The 16,339-nt window shown below is 38.7% G+C and overlaps 1 protein-coding gene across 5 annotated transcripts in view; it reads left to right on the top strand.

Annotated features, from left to right (window-relative positions):
• Window positions 1–16,339, top strand: part of ADK (adenosine kinase) — a 488,918-nt gene that overhangs the window by 35,005 nt on the left and 437,574 nt on the right. For 4 of the 5 annotated variants that reach the window (XM_081822966.1, XM_031028302.2, XM_006733456.3 and 1 more), the window contains exon 2: window positions 6,847–6,921. The exons of the other annotated variant lie outside the window; for it this stretch is intronic. In XM_081822966.1, the coding sequence (XP_081679092.1) occupies window positions 6,847–6,921 (75 nt within the window). The remainder of the gene's footprint in view (window positions 1–6,846; window positions 6,922–16,339) is intronic. 5 annotated transcript variants of the gene reach the window in all.

The raw sequence follows: 16,339 nt of genomic DNA, 5'->3' as shown, positions 1-16,339 counted from the left end.
TGGCCATTTATTGTGGCCAAATAATTAGTAATATATGAATTTAGGCCTAATTAAAAGCAATGCCAGTGGGATGTTGTGGAGGTTCCTGGTATAAGAACTGTTCAATAAAACTGAGAAAATGCAGTTACTGGTAAGATGGTGCTTGGTGGTGGAAAGAGAAATCACATATAAAGCTGAGGTTTCTGGATTTAAAGAGACGATGATTGGTAGAACAGTTAAGGACACTCTTTACTGGGTGCCTGGGTGGCTCAGTTGTTAAGCTTCTGCCTTTGGCTCAGGTCATGATCCCAGGGTCCTGGGATCGAGCCCGCATCCCCGCATTGGGCTCCCTGCTCAGCACTTCTCCCTCTGCCACTCCCCCTGCTTGTGTTCCCTCTCTCGCTGTGTCTCTCTCTGTCAAATAAATACATAAAATCTTAAAAAAAAAAGACACTCTTTATTAGTATTTATTCTGGCATGATAGTGCAACTAAACATTTTTGCTAGCCAGAGGGCTGATAACATTAATTTATCAAAAGCCTAGACAAATTATTCTCAGGAACTCTTACTCTGATATCTGTGTTAGTGCATAAAATTTGTTAGCTGTCGAACAAAATAATAATTATAGGACAGGTTTATGTTGCTGGGGTTCTAAATTATGAGGAATTTGAAAATGACTGACCAAAAAAACATTATTCAGTATCTTTCATCTTAGCATCCATTCCAGGAAAAAGACATTGATAACATTTGGAACAAAATAGTAATCCCAGTATGCTTACATCTACTAGAACAAGATCACAATAAATGCTTACTTATGTAGGTTCTTTGCCATTTAAGAAGTGTAATGCTTGTCTTAGTGTGTACTGGCCTGGACACTAGTTTGTATACGTCTGTATTTAAGAAACTGGCCATTTTGAAGAATTAATGTTTTTAGCAGAGTTTTAATTTGTCATATTAGAATGAAGTCATATTAATGATACAATGATGGAGAGTAGTTTAAAGTATTTGCTTTTGGAAATAATTGTATAGTTTTTTAAGTAATCTCTATCCCCAACATGGGACTCAACTCACAACCCCAAGATCAAGAGTTGTGTGTTCTACCGACCGAGCCAGCGAGGTGCCCCAAGAAATAATTGTATAATTTTAACATAGATACGTCTTATGTGCTACTTTCCCATTATGTCCCCACCTCTTAGACTAGCCATTGTTGCTGCAACAGGTTCCACACAGGCTTTGGACAATTACGGCCTAATAGCATTTCTTGTTAGGGCCCATGCTTTGTACTTCTTGTAATGGGAGAGAGTAGTCACTGTATACATTGTATAAATTCTCTCTCTCTTTTGTCCTTTAGACGGAGATCTCTGAATCACATTTTAAAAGTTTTTCTGAAAAGTTTGAGCCACAGTCACCTGTAGTGATGGGATGGAGCAATATCATTTCTCATCATGGCCAACTCAGTAACATCTTCGTAGACTTTTCCTTTTTCTTGTTTCACTCCCTTATCTCTCACTTCTGCTTTCGGGAATCACTTTTCAAATAAGGGCCTTGTTTATAAGCCCTTGTCTCAGGCTCTGCTTTTGGGAGAACCTAGCCTAAGATACTATTTTATTTCTTTTGAATGTTTTCCTTTTTATTATGTTTTTAATGTATACTTGTTTATTGTTACCTGTTTATCATAAAGTATAAAGCCAAATGGAAGAGATGCATAGGGCAGGTACAATGTGTGGGTTTTCCAACACCACCAAGCAGTTAACTCTACTCTGACACTATCTACATGGAGATAGCATTAGATGCCACAAGTTAAGGGCTCAGTCCTACAAGACTGTCCCCTCCCACACTTCAGATTCCAGTCACAAGTCCAGGTTATTGTCTGTACTTCTTATTTTTTTTAAGATTTTATTTATTTATTTTAGAGAATGAGCTGGCATGCGAGTTGGGAGGAGGAGCAGAGGGGGAGGGGAGGGAGGGAGGACAGATCTCAAGCAGACTCCATGCTGAGTAAGGAGTCCAGTGGGGGGCTTGACCTCACGACCCTGACGTCATGACCTGAGCTGAAACCAAGAGTTGGATGCTTAACCAACTGAGCCACCCAGGCGCCCCTATTATCTGTACTCCTGACCAACCAGTTACAGATCAGAGATTCCCATGACCCCCTCCTTGGTTTCAATAATTTGCCAGGGTGGTTCACAGAACTCAGAGAAGCATTTTAGTTAGTAGATTACGGTTTATTGTTGTCAGATAACAAAACTAAAACAATTTGGTAACAGCTTGATGTCCTTTATTCAAAGGAAAACTGCATGGATTCAGGGAGTACAGTGCCTTACAAGCAGTGGAGTACTCCTCCCAAGGGATTTTGGGCAAGAGTGTGTTTTATAGAGTATTAAAAGGGGCATCTTGGGAATGGTGTGATTGACTAGGGTTGCATATCTGACCTTATTTAGAAAGATCAAGGAACAAGGAAATAAGTATAGAGTTGGCTGGTGTAAGGGGAGTAGCTAACAGGATATACTACATTTCTGGTCAATTGGACCATTTACATGAACACAAAAGTTTAGTTTGCTGATGAGGCACTCTGGGCAGGAGATGGCTCCATCTTGGGCCTAGAAATTTATTTTAACATTATAAAAGGATTTAACTGAGGAGCACCCAGAAGGAAGAGATGCATAAGTCAATATGTGGGAAAGGACAGGTGGTTCCATGCTCTGTGGATGAGCCACTTTCACCAAATCTCCTCAGATATTCACCTGGAAGCTCTCTAAAACATCCTTTTGGGTTTATATGGAGGCTTCATTACAAAGGCACAGTTGATTAAATGGTTGATGATGGAACTAAGTCTCCAGCCCCTATCCCCTCCCTGGAGGTGGGGGTGGGACTGAAAATTCTAATGCTCTAGTCACCTGAGATTCTCCCCGCCCCACCATCCTTAGGTTACGGTGTTTTCCAAAAATAGCCTCATTAACATAACAAAACACCTTTATCCCAGTCTTCCAGAAATGCTAAAGTTTTAAGGAGCTCTTTGCCAGGGACCAGGATGAAGGCCAAGTATGCATTTCTTATTCTAAACCACAATATCACAAAATGGTATAGGAGTGGGGAAATGAACTTCCATGGGCAGTGCGACCTTCCCAATAGTTGTGTTCACCAACCTAGAAACTTCTACACCATCTTAATTTATTATGTTTTTAAGATTTATGTTAAAATTTTGATTGGCATCTTCTGTTACATTTATTGTGTTCTGTTTGGGGAAGTAGTCTACATGTACAGTTCAAGAATTACAAATAACTATAAGTTAAGACACAAAGCAGCATCTATATGTGAATTAGTGGAATTTATTTAAATATATGGAACTACTATTACCATTTATTGGACATATACAAAGAAAATGGCAAATGTTGGCTGAACATACGTTTTCAAGCCCCCTGTTTCAATAACAGTAGAAGTAAAATCCATATAACCCTCCCCATGGAGGGAAGGAAAAGAAATCCAAGAGATCTGCCTGAGAATAAGTTAAGACTTTATCCTAAGAGGAACTTAATGGAACATGGATTTGTAATGCAAATATTAACAATCTTGTCTATACTATGGCTTTATAATAAAAATGAATTACAAAATAAAGCGGATTCACAAAGTGAAATGCAATTTATATCTGTTAGTATTAGAAAATGAATCTGAGATTGGAATCAACAAAATAGCTAACCTACATGTAATTGAAAAGTCCAAAGAGGATATAGGTTTCAGGTGAAGCTTAATTGGTCCCACAACTTCATCGATGATCCAGTTTCTTTGTTTTTCTATTCTGCCCTCTGTGATGTCAGATTTATCCCAAAGCAGCCCACCAAGGGACCTTGAGGTACTCAAGGTGCCAGTACCTTCTGCATTTATATCTACTCAGAAGGAAGATAGTTTGTTTGTATGTGAGCACTTTTAAAAAAAAATCTTGGGGTCCATTTTGATTTGACTGGCTTAGGTTACATGCCTATCTCTGATCAATAAGGGTAGAGAAATATATTGTGCTGATTGGTTTTGGCTTTCGTGTGCCTCAAGGTTAAGCTAATCAGACTCTCACTGTCCCATGAACTGGGGTGGATCAATTTCATCTAGATCTCTTGAACGAGGAAATTTGGGGTGAAAGTAGGAGGATGACAAGGAATAGATGACAAGCACACAATTCTAGTTTATTATGAAAATGGCTTCAAATGACCTTAACTGAATTGTAATATTGTTTGGCAATAACAAGGCAAAGGTTATTCTTTAATTAACAAATAATAAAAGAACAAGTATCAGTTAAATTTTTTCCCAATAATTATTTTTTTTTTAAAGATTTTATTTATTTGAGAGAGTGAGAGAGAGAGGGAGCATGGCGGGCGGGGAGGGGCAGAGGGAGAAACAGACTCTATGCTGAGCAGGGAGCCTAACGCAGGGCTGTACCCCAGGACCCTAGGATCATGACCTGAGCCAAAGGCAGATGCTTAACCAACTGAGCCACCTAAGTGTGCCCCATCATTATTCTTAATAATATATAAAAAATTACTTCCAGTCTTAAATTTGAGTGATTCAGTCCCAGCATTTTTTTGTTCTTTGCGTAAATGTATTCTTGTCCATTTGCATTCAGGAAAAAAAAGGTTTTGCTAGACAGATAAGTTTAGGAATATAAGTTTAAACAGGGTTCTGTGATTCAGGGTGCTCATCTTTTCCCTCATTTTAATTTGACTATAGAAACCTTAAGCCCGGGACGCCTGGGTGGCTCAGATGGTTAAGTATCTGCCTTTGGCTCAGGTCATGATCCCAGAGTCCTGGGATTGAGTACTGCATCAGGCTCCTTATTCAGCGGGGAGGCTGCTGCTCCCCCTGCTTGTGCTCTCTCTCTCTCTCTCAAATAAAGAAATAAAATCTTAAAAAAAAAAAAAAAAGCAACCTTAGGCCCAGAGAGGGTATACTGACTTATTAATAGTATACTAAATTTTCAAATGGAGTACGGTACAATGGAGGTGTTCAAAGGATTGACTTCTGAAAAAGAAATGTCACACTTATAGTCCTTAAAACCAAGAGGGGACAAGTTGGGGTGGAGAGATTGACATGAAGGTAGCAAGATACTTTGTGGTGTTAGAAATCTGCCCTATCTTGATTCTGGTGGTAGTTCGATGACTGTGTATATTGAACCAAACACTAAAAAATAAAAAAAACTGAATAAAAAGAAACAGCCAGGCATCCCAGTAACACCCCATACTTTTTTTAAAAATCAAGTTAGAGTTTTTATTGTTTGAGTAACAATACATAAATCAGAGAAGTTTTCTAATAGAATAATCATCAAGTTTTACTGTATCTGCCTGTTGATCCTTTATCTCCTAAGCACTTATTTTATTTTTCTGTTAAATTTTTATTCTGATTACAAATACAACTTAAGTCTGAATAGATAAATGTATTTTATTTTAACTCTCCCCCAATCAGCTTTCTTTAAAAAGAAAAAAGGGACAAATAACTTTGTATATTCAGCCATAGTTGCCCAATCTGTGGTTTTATTTTGTTTATTTTTTATTTTTTTAAAGATTTTTATTTATTTATTTGAGAGAGAGAGGGAGAGAGCCCGAGCAGCGGGGGAGGGACAGAGGGAGAGGGAGAAGCAGACTCTCTGCTGAGCAGAGAGCCTGATGCTGGGTCATCCCAGAACCCTGGGATAATGACCTGAGCCGAAGGCAGTTGCTTAACCAACTGAGCCACCCAGGCGCCCCAAATCTGTTGTTTTAATATGATACTGTAATTCAGTCTTCTGAATCACGATAGACTATAATTATAGGTTATATCCCATTCTCTTAAACTCTGGGGTACCAGTCCTATTGATATTACTGATCTCCAAATAGTGAGGATAGTAACTGGTGTGGAGGCAACTGGAAGAGATCTTCAGCAAACTGGAGATCAGTGGGAAATTACACAGAAGCAAATTTCATTGAAAAACCTAGAAGGATTCCTCCTATCAAGGCTGACCGAACGATGGCCACTGGTCCATTGCTTGCTGTCAGTTGGGCTTCCGTTTAAGGCATCACTTGCGGTGGAGTTTCTAGCTTTTCCTTGGTTTTGATCAATACTGTGATCATTGTGAAAACAGACTTCAAAGTTTGTTAAATGTAATTAAAAATTATACCATTTTTGATACCCATTGGGCAGGTCTCACCACAGTCATTCCCAGCTTGTTCAAGGATAGGGCTCTTGGCTGGACTCCTATAGGACTTTCTGCAACCTCCCCAATAACTTTTGTTAGTTCGGTATCTTACTAGCTAGAAAAGAGTTAATTATCTGTCATATTTGTTGAGTATAGAACTTTGTTATGATAGACCCCTTAAATAAAACATTGAAATTAATTAGCTTCAGTGATTAGCTGTTGAATATTATGAAAAAAGATCACAGGATCTGGTTTCCTTTATTTCATCCAATTTAAAAGCCATCATCCTTTTTATTTTTTTATTTTTTAAAGATTTTTATTTATTTATTTGACAGAGAGAGAGGGAACATAAGCAGGGGGAGTGGGAGTGGGAGAAACAGGCTTCCCGCTGAACAGGGAGCCCGATGCGGGGCTCGATACGGGGCTCGATCCCAGAACCTGGGGATCATGACCTGAGCGGAAGGCAGACACTTAACGACTGAGCTACTCAGGCGCCCCAGTCATCATCCTTTCTAAATGGCTTGTGCTACTCTAAAATGCTACCTGAAATGTAAAAGGCAAATCAAAGGTTTAATAAACTAGTATGTTATGTTTATTTTCAAGGTAAAATGAAGATATTTATTTTTATATTTGTATGCATTTTATACATCAACTTACTTTCAGAAGTATTTCTAATTTATGCTTGCATTTTTGTGTTTTTTTTTTTTTTAGTGAAAATATTCTCTTTGGAATGGGAAATCCTCTTCTTGACATCACTGCTGTAGTGGATAAGGATTTCCTTGATAAGTAAGTATTAAATTCTTCATATGTACTATGTGAAACTTACTATTTTTTTTAAGATTTTATTTATTTGACAGAGCACAGGCAGGGGGTGAGTGGCAGGCAGAGGGAGAGGGAGAAGCAGGCTACCCGCTGAGCAGGGAGCCCGATGTGGGGCTCGATCCCAGGACCCTGGGATCATGACCTGAGCTGAAGGCAGATGCTTAACCGACTGAGCCATCCACACGCCCCACTATGTGAACCTTATATCTAAAGAAAAACTAGTGAAAACTTTGTACTTCAGCACCTTCAGTTGGAGGAAAACTCAGGAAATTTAAACTCATTAATAGCAAGTTGCACTATCATTATTTGTTGAGTAATTGACCACAATTTTCCCTGGGAAAACTTTAGGTACATTTGTTCAATCCTATTGCTTGTTTCACTTGAAATTTAGTTTTTATTTGTGCAAGGAAGAAGTATATATGATTTACCTAATGATTTAATTCCCAAATTTTTAGATTGCTGTCAGTGAACTACATCTGTCGTGGTACTATAACATAAATGGGAGAAAAAATAGGATTAGAGAGGACAAGAAGAATATGCAGGACATAATTCAGAGGCCAGGAATCTATATTATTTCTCCCTTAATAGTAACTCTTGATGTTTTTAACTTAGCTGGGAAATCAGTTTGTGTTTATTTTTCTGGTTGTCTGACACCATTTGGTACAAGGAAAAAATTGAGTAGTAAAAAAAGGATTAATGATGAGAAAGCAAGTTCTGTGCCCAAGGGCAGCCACTTTAAAAAAAAAATGAGGTAAAGTTCACTTAAAATTTATAATTTTAACAATTTTAAAGTGTGTAGTTCAGTGAGTGCCAGTACGTTTGCAGTGTTGTACAGTGTTCTACAGCCATCACCGCTAATTCCAGGACATTTTCGTCACCCCAGAAAGAAAAGTGTACCCGATAAGCAGTCATTTCACTGTCCCTGCCTGCCCTTCCCCATCTCTGCCCTGTGCCCTGGTCTCCTGGGAGCCACCATTCTCCTTTCTGTTTCTGTGGATTTGCTTATTCTGGACATTTTATTTCATATAAATGGAAACATACAGTATGTGACCTTTTGTGTCTGTCTTATTTCACTTAGCATGATGTTATGATGTTTTTCAAGGTTCATCCAAGCTGTAGCATGTGTCAGTACTTTATTCCTTTTATGGCAGAATGATATTCCATTGTGTGTGTGGGTATATATATATCCATATATATATATATATACCCACACACATACTTTATCCTTTCATTGATTGATGGACATTTAGGTTGTTTCCTTTTCTGGCTATTGTGAATCAAGCTTCTGTGAACATTTGTGTACGAGTTTTGTGTGGACATATGTTTTTATTTCTCTAAGATACATACATTGGAGTGGAATTGACGAGTATGGTAGTTCTTTGTTGAACTTTTTGAGGAACTACCTAACTTTTCTACACTGGTTGCACCCTTTTGCATTCCTACCAGTGTTATATGTGAATTCCATTTTCTTGCCAAAACTTGTTCTTTTCTTTTATTTATTCACTTATTTTTAAAGATTGTATTTTGGGGGGCTGCCTGGCTGGCTTGGTCGGTGGAGTCTGCGACTCTTGAGCTCAGGGTTGTAGGTTTGAGCCCCACGTTGGGTGTAGAGATTATTTAAAAAATAAAATCTTTTTTGATAGTTTCCTTTGATGCACAAAAGTTCATCTATTTTTTCTTTTGTTGCTTGTGGCTTTGCTATCGTATCTGAGAATTTATTTTAAATCCAAGGTCACAAAGATTCATGAGTATGTTTTCTTCTAAGGGTTTTATAGTTTTAGCACTTAAATTTAGGTGTTTGATCTGTTTTAATTTTTTTTTTTTTAAGATTTTATTTATTTATTTGACAGGGACATAGCGAGAGAGGGAACACAAGCAGGGGGAGTGAGAGAGGGAGAAGCAGGCCTCCCGCCAAGCAGGGATCCCGATGTGGGGCTCGATCCTAGGACCCTGGGACCATGACCTGAGCCGAAGGCAGATACTTAACGACTGAGCCACGCCGGTGCCCTGATCTGTTCTAATTTTTGTATAAGATGCATGTTAAAGGTTCTGTTGATTCTTTTGCATGGAAATCTGGTTGTCCCAGCATCATTTTTTTTAAAAAATTTTTTAAAGATTTTATTTATTTATTTGACAGAGACACAGCAAGAGAGAGAGCACAAGCAGGGGGAGTGGGAGAGGGAGAAGCAGGCTTCCCGCGGAGCAGGGAGCCTGATGCGGGGCTCGATCCCAGGGCCCTGGGATCATGACCTGAGCCGAAGGCAGACGCTTAATGACTGAGCCATCCAGGCGCTCCCCAGCATCATTTCTTGAAGAGACTATTTTTTTCCCACTGAATGCTCTTGGTACTCTTTTTTTTTTAAAGACTTTATTTATTTGACAGAGAGAGAGAGAGACAGCGAGAGAGGGAACACAAGCAAGGGGAGTGGGAGAGAGAGAAGCAGGCTTCCCACTGAGCAGGGAGCCCGATGCGGGGCTCGATCCCAGGACCCTGGGATCATGACCTGAGCCGAAGGCAGACGCGTAACGACTGAGCCACCCAGGTGCCCCTGCTCTTGGTACTCTTGATGAAAATCAGTTGCACATAGACTTGTGGGTTAATTTCTGGATCCCCAATTCTATTCCATTGATATGTATGTCTGTCCTTTAGCCAGTACCACATTGTTTTGATTATTGTAGCATTGTAGGAAGTTTTGAAGTAGTTAGGTTAGGGAAAAGCCTACTAATAAGTAACATAACACTTAATGGTGAAAGACTGAATAATTTCCCCTAAGATAAGGAACAATTCAAGGATGTTGACTCTTACCACTTCAAAATGTATGCAGTGGTCCTAAAGATTCTAATTGGGGCAATCAGGAAAGAAGAAATAAAAGACATGTAGAATATTTAATGAAATCTACAAAAAGCTAGTACTGAGTTCAAGAACGATTGTAAAGCTAATAATTTTCAGTTATCAATTTTACAGTAAAATTTTATAATCAAATTTACAGTAACCAAAATGGTGATACCACCATAAACATATTATTGGCATAGAATAAAAAATCTGGAAAAAGACCCATATGCAAATGGACAACTGATTTTTGACAAAGGTACAAGGCAGTTCAGTAGAGAAAGGATTGTCTCTTGAAGACCTGGTGCTGGAACAATTGAATATCCACATGCAAAAAACCCCAACTTGGATCCATATTTTGCACCGTATATAAAATTAACTGATAAAACTAAATGTCAAACCTAAAACTATAAAACTTCTGGATGATAACACAGGAGAAAATCTTTCTGACTATGGTTTAAGCCATGATTTCTTATATATAACACCAGGAGCATGTTCTATAAAAGAAAAAATTGATGATTTGGACTTCATCTAAATGAAAAATTTCTGCTACTGGAAAGGCACTGTTATGGGAATGAAAGGACAAACCACAGGCTGGGAGAAAATCTTTGCAAAGCATATGTCTCACAAAGGACCACTGATCAGAATATATAAAGAACTCTCAAAACTCAATCAGAAAAGAAACAACCAAATTAAAAAATGTGCAAGAGATATGTCATATATGGATGACAAGCACATGAAAAGATACTCAAACTCTTTTTGTATTAGGGAAATGCAAAATAAAGCCATGGTGAAATACTACCACACATTTGTTAGAATGGCTAAAATTTTATAATTGAGCATACCAGATGTTGACCAGGATGTAGAGAAACTGGAACCTTCTACTCAGGAGAATGTAAAAAGCTGCAATGAGTTCGATAGTCTTAAAAAGTTAAATGTACATCAACTATTTGATCCAGCTGTTCTGTTCTTAAGTATTTATCCAACCGAAGTGACAGCATATGTCCATATAGAAACCTATTCACTAATGTTCATGGTAACTTTGTTTTTAATAGCCAAAATCTGGACGTTACCTAAATATCAGCAGGTGACTCATTAACCTGATTGTTCACCCATACAGTGGAATACTAGTCAGAAATGAAAAAAGAATGGAGTATTGACTGGATGAAACTCAGAATAGTTGTGTTGTGTTCATTGAAAGAAGCCAGACAAGAATACTGTATGATTCCATTTATATGAGATTATAGAAAATGCAATTTAATCTGTAGTGATAGAGAAAGCAGATCATTTGTTTCATATGCATGGGACAGGGTGTGGTGGAACATGGGAAGGAGAGATTATAAGGGGTATGTTCATTATCTTGATTTTGTGATCATTTCATGAATATAGATATGTATCAAAACTTATTAAAATATATATGGTGTATTATATGTCAGTTATACCTCAGAGCTTTATAAACAAAACAATAATATAAAAATAAAATCAATTGAATGTGAATTCATGAGCCTGAAGTTAGAGCTCCTTCATTTGCTTAGAGTGAGATGTTTTGTTCAGGAAATCAACTTATTAATAGTCACTATTTAAAAAAATGGCATATAAAAATATAAAGAGAAAGTAAGAAATTTGAAATTTTATGGTGTGTGTAACCAGTGTTACTATTTTGATGAACATGCCTCCAAACATCTCTTAGGCATATACAACCTAGAGGTATGTGTTTGTGTTTCTGAGTTAATACTATGTATAATCTTAGGTAATTTGCTTTTTTCTTACTCTACACTATATTTTGGATATTTGTTTTTATTTTTATTTATTTATTTTAGATTTTTCATTTTGTTTTTAACTTCTCTCTACACCCAGGATGGGGCTCAAACTCACAACCCTGAGATCAAGAATTGCATGCTCCACCAACTTAGCCAGCCAGGCGCCCCTGGATATTTGTTTTTAGAAGTTCATGCAAATGTGAGCAGATTAGGATCTGGCAGCTGTGTGCTAATACTACAGGGAGCTCAAGTAGCTTCTTTGTTTCATTAGCAGCTGATCCTGAATGGCCAGCTGAAGCTTAATATTTTTATTTTGGGAGGGTTTTTTTTTTATTATTTTTTTTAGATAAATCTCTTTTTAAAAATATTTATTTATTTGACAGAGAGAGACAGCGAGAGAGGGAACACAAGCAGGGGGAGTGGGAGAGGGAGAAGCAGGCTCCCCACTGAGCAGGAAGCCTGATGCGGGACTTGATCCCAGGACCCTGGGATCATGACCCGAGCCGAAGGCAGACGCTTAATGACTGAGCCACCCAGGCGCCCGAGGAGGGTTTTTATTTTTAACCTTGATTTTTGAATTAGTACTTGGAGATAAAAAGTAAGTTTTTGGACCCTAATCATAAATGTAAAGACTTCCCTATTCTTAACATCCCTGATCATTTTTTTCCAAAATATACGTTGAAAGTGTTGCTTATTATTTCAGTAGACTATGTTTAATTTACATTTCAGACCATGTTTAGTTAAGTATTTTTTACATTCGAATTGTGTAAATACAAATTTTCTAGGGATAGGTACGAAGCAAATGAAATATATATTTATTAGTATTTTACACTATGAAAATGAGTTAACCATCAAAATTTTTTGGATAAGTTTTCTGATTCTGATTTTTAAGAAAACTTTCTGGCGTTTTCAATAAGTAAAAATACTTATCAGTGTACAACTAGTGCTAGTTAAAAAGTAAACTAGTACTGAAGGTTTTTAAGGGATAATGTTAGTCCTTTGCTGCATCTTCCACCTCTCCCCTTGCTTTTTCCCTATCCTCTGTAAGTGCTGTTTTCCCAAAAGAAACCATTTTTAATTCTGCTAGTTCTTTTTTTCTTGGTATCTGGTTGTTTCTAAATAATACAGTAATATTGCTGTGTGCGATTTTGATAAGGATGGTTGATTGGAGAAGCAAATGATAAATGTTCCTTTAATGTAGGGAAAGGATACAAGATCATGATTCCATTAGGATGCTTTCCAGAACACAGCATTCTGCTGGAGGGGCACACTTGATCTTCAGGTTCCTGCAGGAAGAGATAACTTAATCATGTTCATGTTCCTGACGATAGTAGAGAGGATTTCCTCGGGCCTTCTGAGAACTTTGCTTTTGCCATTCTTATTACCAGGATTTTTATAATCTCTTGATGTTTAATTGTTGAAGAGTCTCTGATAACTTACCTCCTTGCTGGCCAGGTTCTAGTAATTGGTAAAAAGTGGTATACATTTCTGAATGTTTACTGTGACACTAGGTGAATTGAAGGTTAATTTTTCATGGGAACCATCTGTCTAGCAGTCCCAAGCTTAGGGACTGTTTGAGGTCTATATTACTAGGTATTTCTTGGGTCTGGCAGTTTTTATTTATTTATTAAAAATTTTAAAAATTTCATTTATTTTTTTAAAACTCTACCCCCAAGGTGGGTCTCCAGCTCACAACCCTGAGATCAAGGGTCATATGTTCCACCTACCGTTTTAGCCAGCTAGAAGCCCCTTGGGTTTGTCAGTCTTAGATATTGTGTATTGACTCCCTATTGTGATAGTTTGTGAAAGCTTTAGCTTTCTTTCACCTACCACCATTTCCTCATTATCTTAGCCATATTATGAAATTATGTTAAATCAATAATCATTGTGAACAAAATTGTGGACTGTGATTACTTACAAAACTTTTTGTTTTTCTTCCAGTAACTTATTGTATCTTGTATTCATTTGCACCATTTTCTGTACACTTACTTGGTCTATTAAATCTGTCATGTGCCTATTAACCTCTTCCCTCCCCCTCTGATTCCTCATTTCTCAAAATCAGTAAGTCTGTCAACCTCTTTTTCTCTGATGGACCTCCCTTTTAGAGTTTTCCATTTTTGTGCCCCAAACTGAACTGGTTGCGGTGGTAAGACTTTTTTTTTTTTTTAAACAGGAGTTTTCCTTGAACTTCGCTGAGTCTGCTTCCTATACCTCATATTGTCTTAATTGGTTTCGTGTGTGTGTGTGTGTGTGTGTGTGTGTGTGTGTGTGTAGCATAGCCTCAGTAACTTCCTAAGAGAAAGAGTGCATGAGTAAACATATAGTACATTTTTTTTAATCCTTGCATATGTGTGATGATCTTTAAAAATTTTTTTCCTTGGGCGCCTGGGTGGCTCAGTCGTTACGCATCTGCCTTCAGCTCAGGTCATGATCCCAGGGTCCTGGTATCCTGGGATCAAGCCCCGCATCCCCGAATCGGGCTCCCTGCTCAGCGGGAAGCCTGCTTCTCCCTCTCCTACTTCCCCTGCTTGTGTTCCTGCTCTCACTATCTCTCTCTGTCAAATAAATAAATAAAATCTTAAAAAAAATTTTTTTTTTCCTTCACACCTCATTGATTGGTTAGATAGGGTTTTCTTTGCGGTTTTTGAAGGCATGTACCATTGTCTGCCAGTGCATCAAATGTGTCTCCTTCCTTTGTAGATCACCAGTCTTTTTCTCTGTGGAAGCTTTTAGTGTTGTTTTTTATTTTGTCTCTTTTCTTGCTGTTAGTAAATTATTATTATGTAGCATTTTATTCTTGTGTTATGGATATAGTTTTTTTTCCTGTCTAAGCATATTAATTAGAGACGGTTTTGTTTTTTGAAGGTTTATCTTCTGTTTCCTGCTTTATCTCAGTTTTTTGTGGACTGCTCTTTTCTGATTGTTTATTGTAGTCTTTCTCCTTCACAATGGAGACTTTCCTCCAATATTAGGTGATCTTTGGCCATCTATTCATATTTAAGGGTTAACCGTTAAAAAGTTCATTGCATTTATTTGTATGGGAATAAGAAAAAATACGAAAGGATATGTTGTAAACAGTAACAGTTGTGGGAGGGTAGATTGGCTAGGGTAGGTACTTTTATTTCAACATTCTGTACAGTTTAAGATTTTTATAACAATTCTGAATTGTTCTTTATAATTTCTTAAAAAAGCATTTGGGAGGGGCGCCTGGGTGGCTCAGTTGGTTAAGCGACTGCCTTCGGCTCAGGTCATGATCCTGGAGTCCCGGGATCGAGTCCCGCATCGGGCTCCCTGCTGAGCAGGGAGTCTGCTTCTCCCTCTGACCCTCCCCCCTCTCGTGCTCTCGCTCTCTCTCATTCTCTCTCTCAAATAAATAAATAAATAAAATCTAAAAAAAAAAAAAAAGCATTTGGGGTACCTGGGTGGCTCAGTTGGCTAAGTGTCTGACTTCAGCTCAGGTGATGATCTCAGGGTCCTGGAATCGGCAGGTTCCCCACTCAGCGCTGAGTCTGCTTGTCCTTCTGCCCTTCCCCCTGCTTGTACTCTCTCTCAAATAAATAAATCTTAAAAAAAAATAGCTTTAATAAAGTTATTTATTGCTGTGTAACATGTTACCCCCAAAGTTGGCTGCTTAAAGTAACAAACATTTAGTGTCTCTCACAGTTTGTGAGGGTCAGGAATTGGAGAGTGTGGTGTAGCTGGGTGGTTCTTCCTTAGGGTGTTTGATCACATTGCAGTCTCTTGGCCAGGGAGGCAGTCATTTCAGGGCTCAACTGTGGCTGGAGGATTTGCTTCCCAGCTGACTCATTATTGGCTGGCCTCAGTTTCTTTTTTTTTTTTTTTTTTTAAGATTTTATTTATTTATTTGACAGAGAGAGACACAGCAAGAGAGGGAACACAAGCAAGGGGAGTGGGAGAGGGAGAAGCAGGCTTCCTGCGGAGCAGAGAGCCCGATGTGGGGCTCGATCCCCAGACCCTGGGATCATGACCCGAGCCGAAGGCAGACGCTTAACGACTGAGCCACCCAGGCGCCCCTGGCCTCAGTTTCTTAAGAGCTTTTGAACTGAGGGCCTCAGTTCCTCATCTCATGGACCAACACATGATTTGAGAGAGAATCATTTTCCCTAGATGGAAACTATCTCTTTTATAACCTAATCTTAGAAGTGACTTGCTGTCACTTTTGCCATATGCTATTGGTCATACAGACCAAACCTGGTATAATGGGGGAGGGCACTACACATGGATATGAAAAACAAGAAGCAGGGATCCTTGGCGGGAGAGAGGAGGACAGAGGACACCCTGTGATAGGCAGCCTCCAGGATGGCTCCCATTGATCCCCTCCTCCTGGTATTCCCTTGAGTGGTTTCCTCCCACACTGTACCAGGGCTGAACTACATAAGGAATGGCATACAGCAGAAGTGTGATGATATGCTACTTGACAGATTAGGTTGTAAAAGACTGTGGTTTCCATCTTGGGTGTTCTCTTACTTGTTTGTGCACACGCTTTTCTCTTTCTTTCTTTCTTTCTTTTGAATTACTCATTCTGGGGGAAGCTAGCTGCCATGTCTTGACAATTGAGCACCCTACGGAGAAAGCAACATGGCTGGAGATGAGAGGTCTCTGCTCTACAGCCAGTGGGGAATGGAGACCTGCCAGCAGCTATGTACACGAGCTTAGAAGTGGATTCTCCATCCTCTTTTGAGCCCTGAGATGACTTGCAGCTCTAGCTGACAGCTTGAGTGTACCCTCATGAGAGACCTGGAGCCAGAATCAGTTAGCTAAGCCACTCCTG

The sequence above is a fragment of the Leptonychotes weddellii genome, chromosome 6 (genome assembly GCF_054177405.1).
Source record: "Leptonychotes weddellii isolate Sample4059 chromosome 6, ASM5417740v2, whole genome shotgun sequence".
NCBI lineage: Eukaryota > Metazoa > Chordata > Mammalia > Carnivora > Phocidae > Leptonychotes > Leptonychotes weddellii.
Note: the sequence above shows the minus strand (reverse complement) of the source record. Positions and strands in the feature narration are given on the sequence as shown.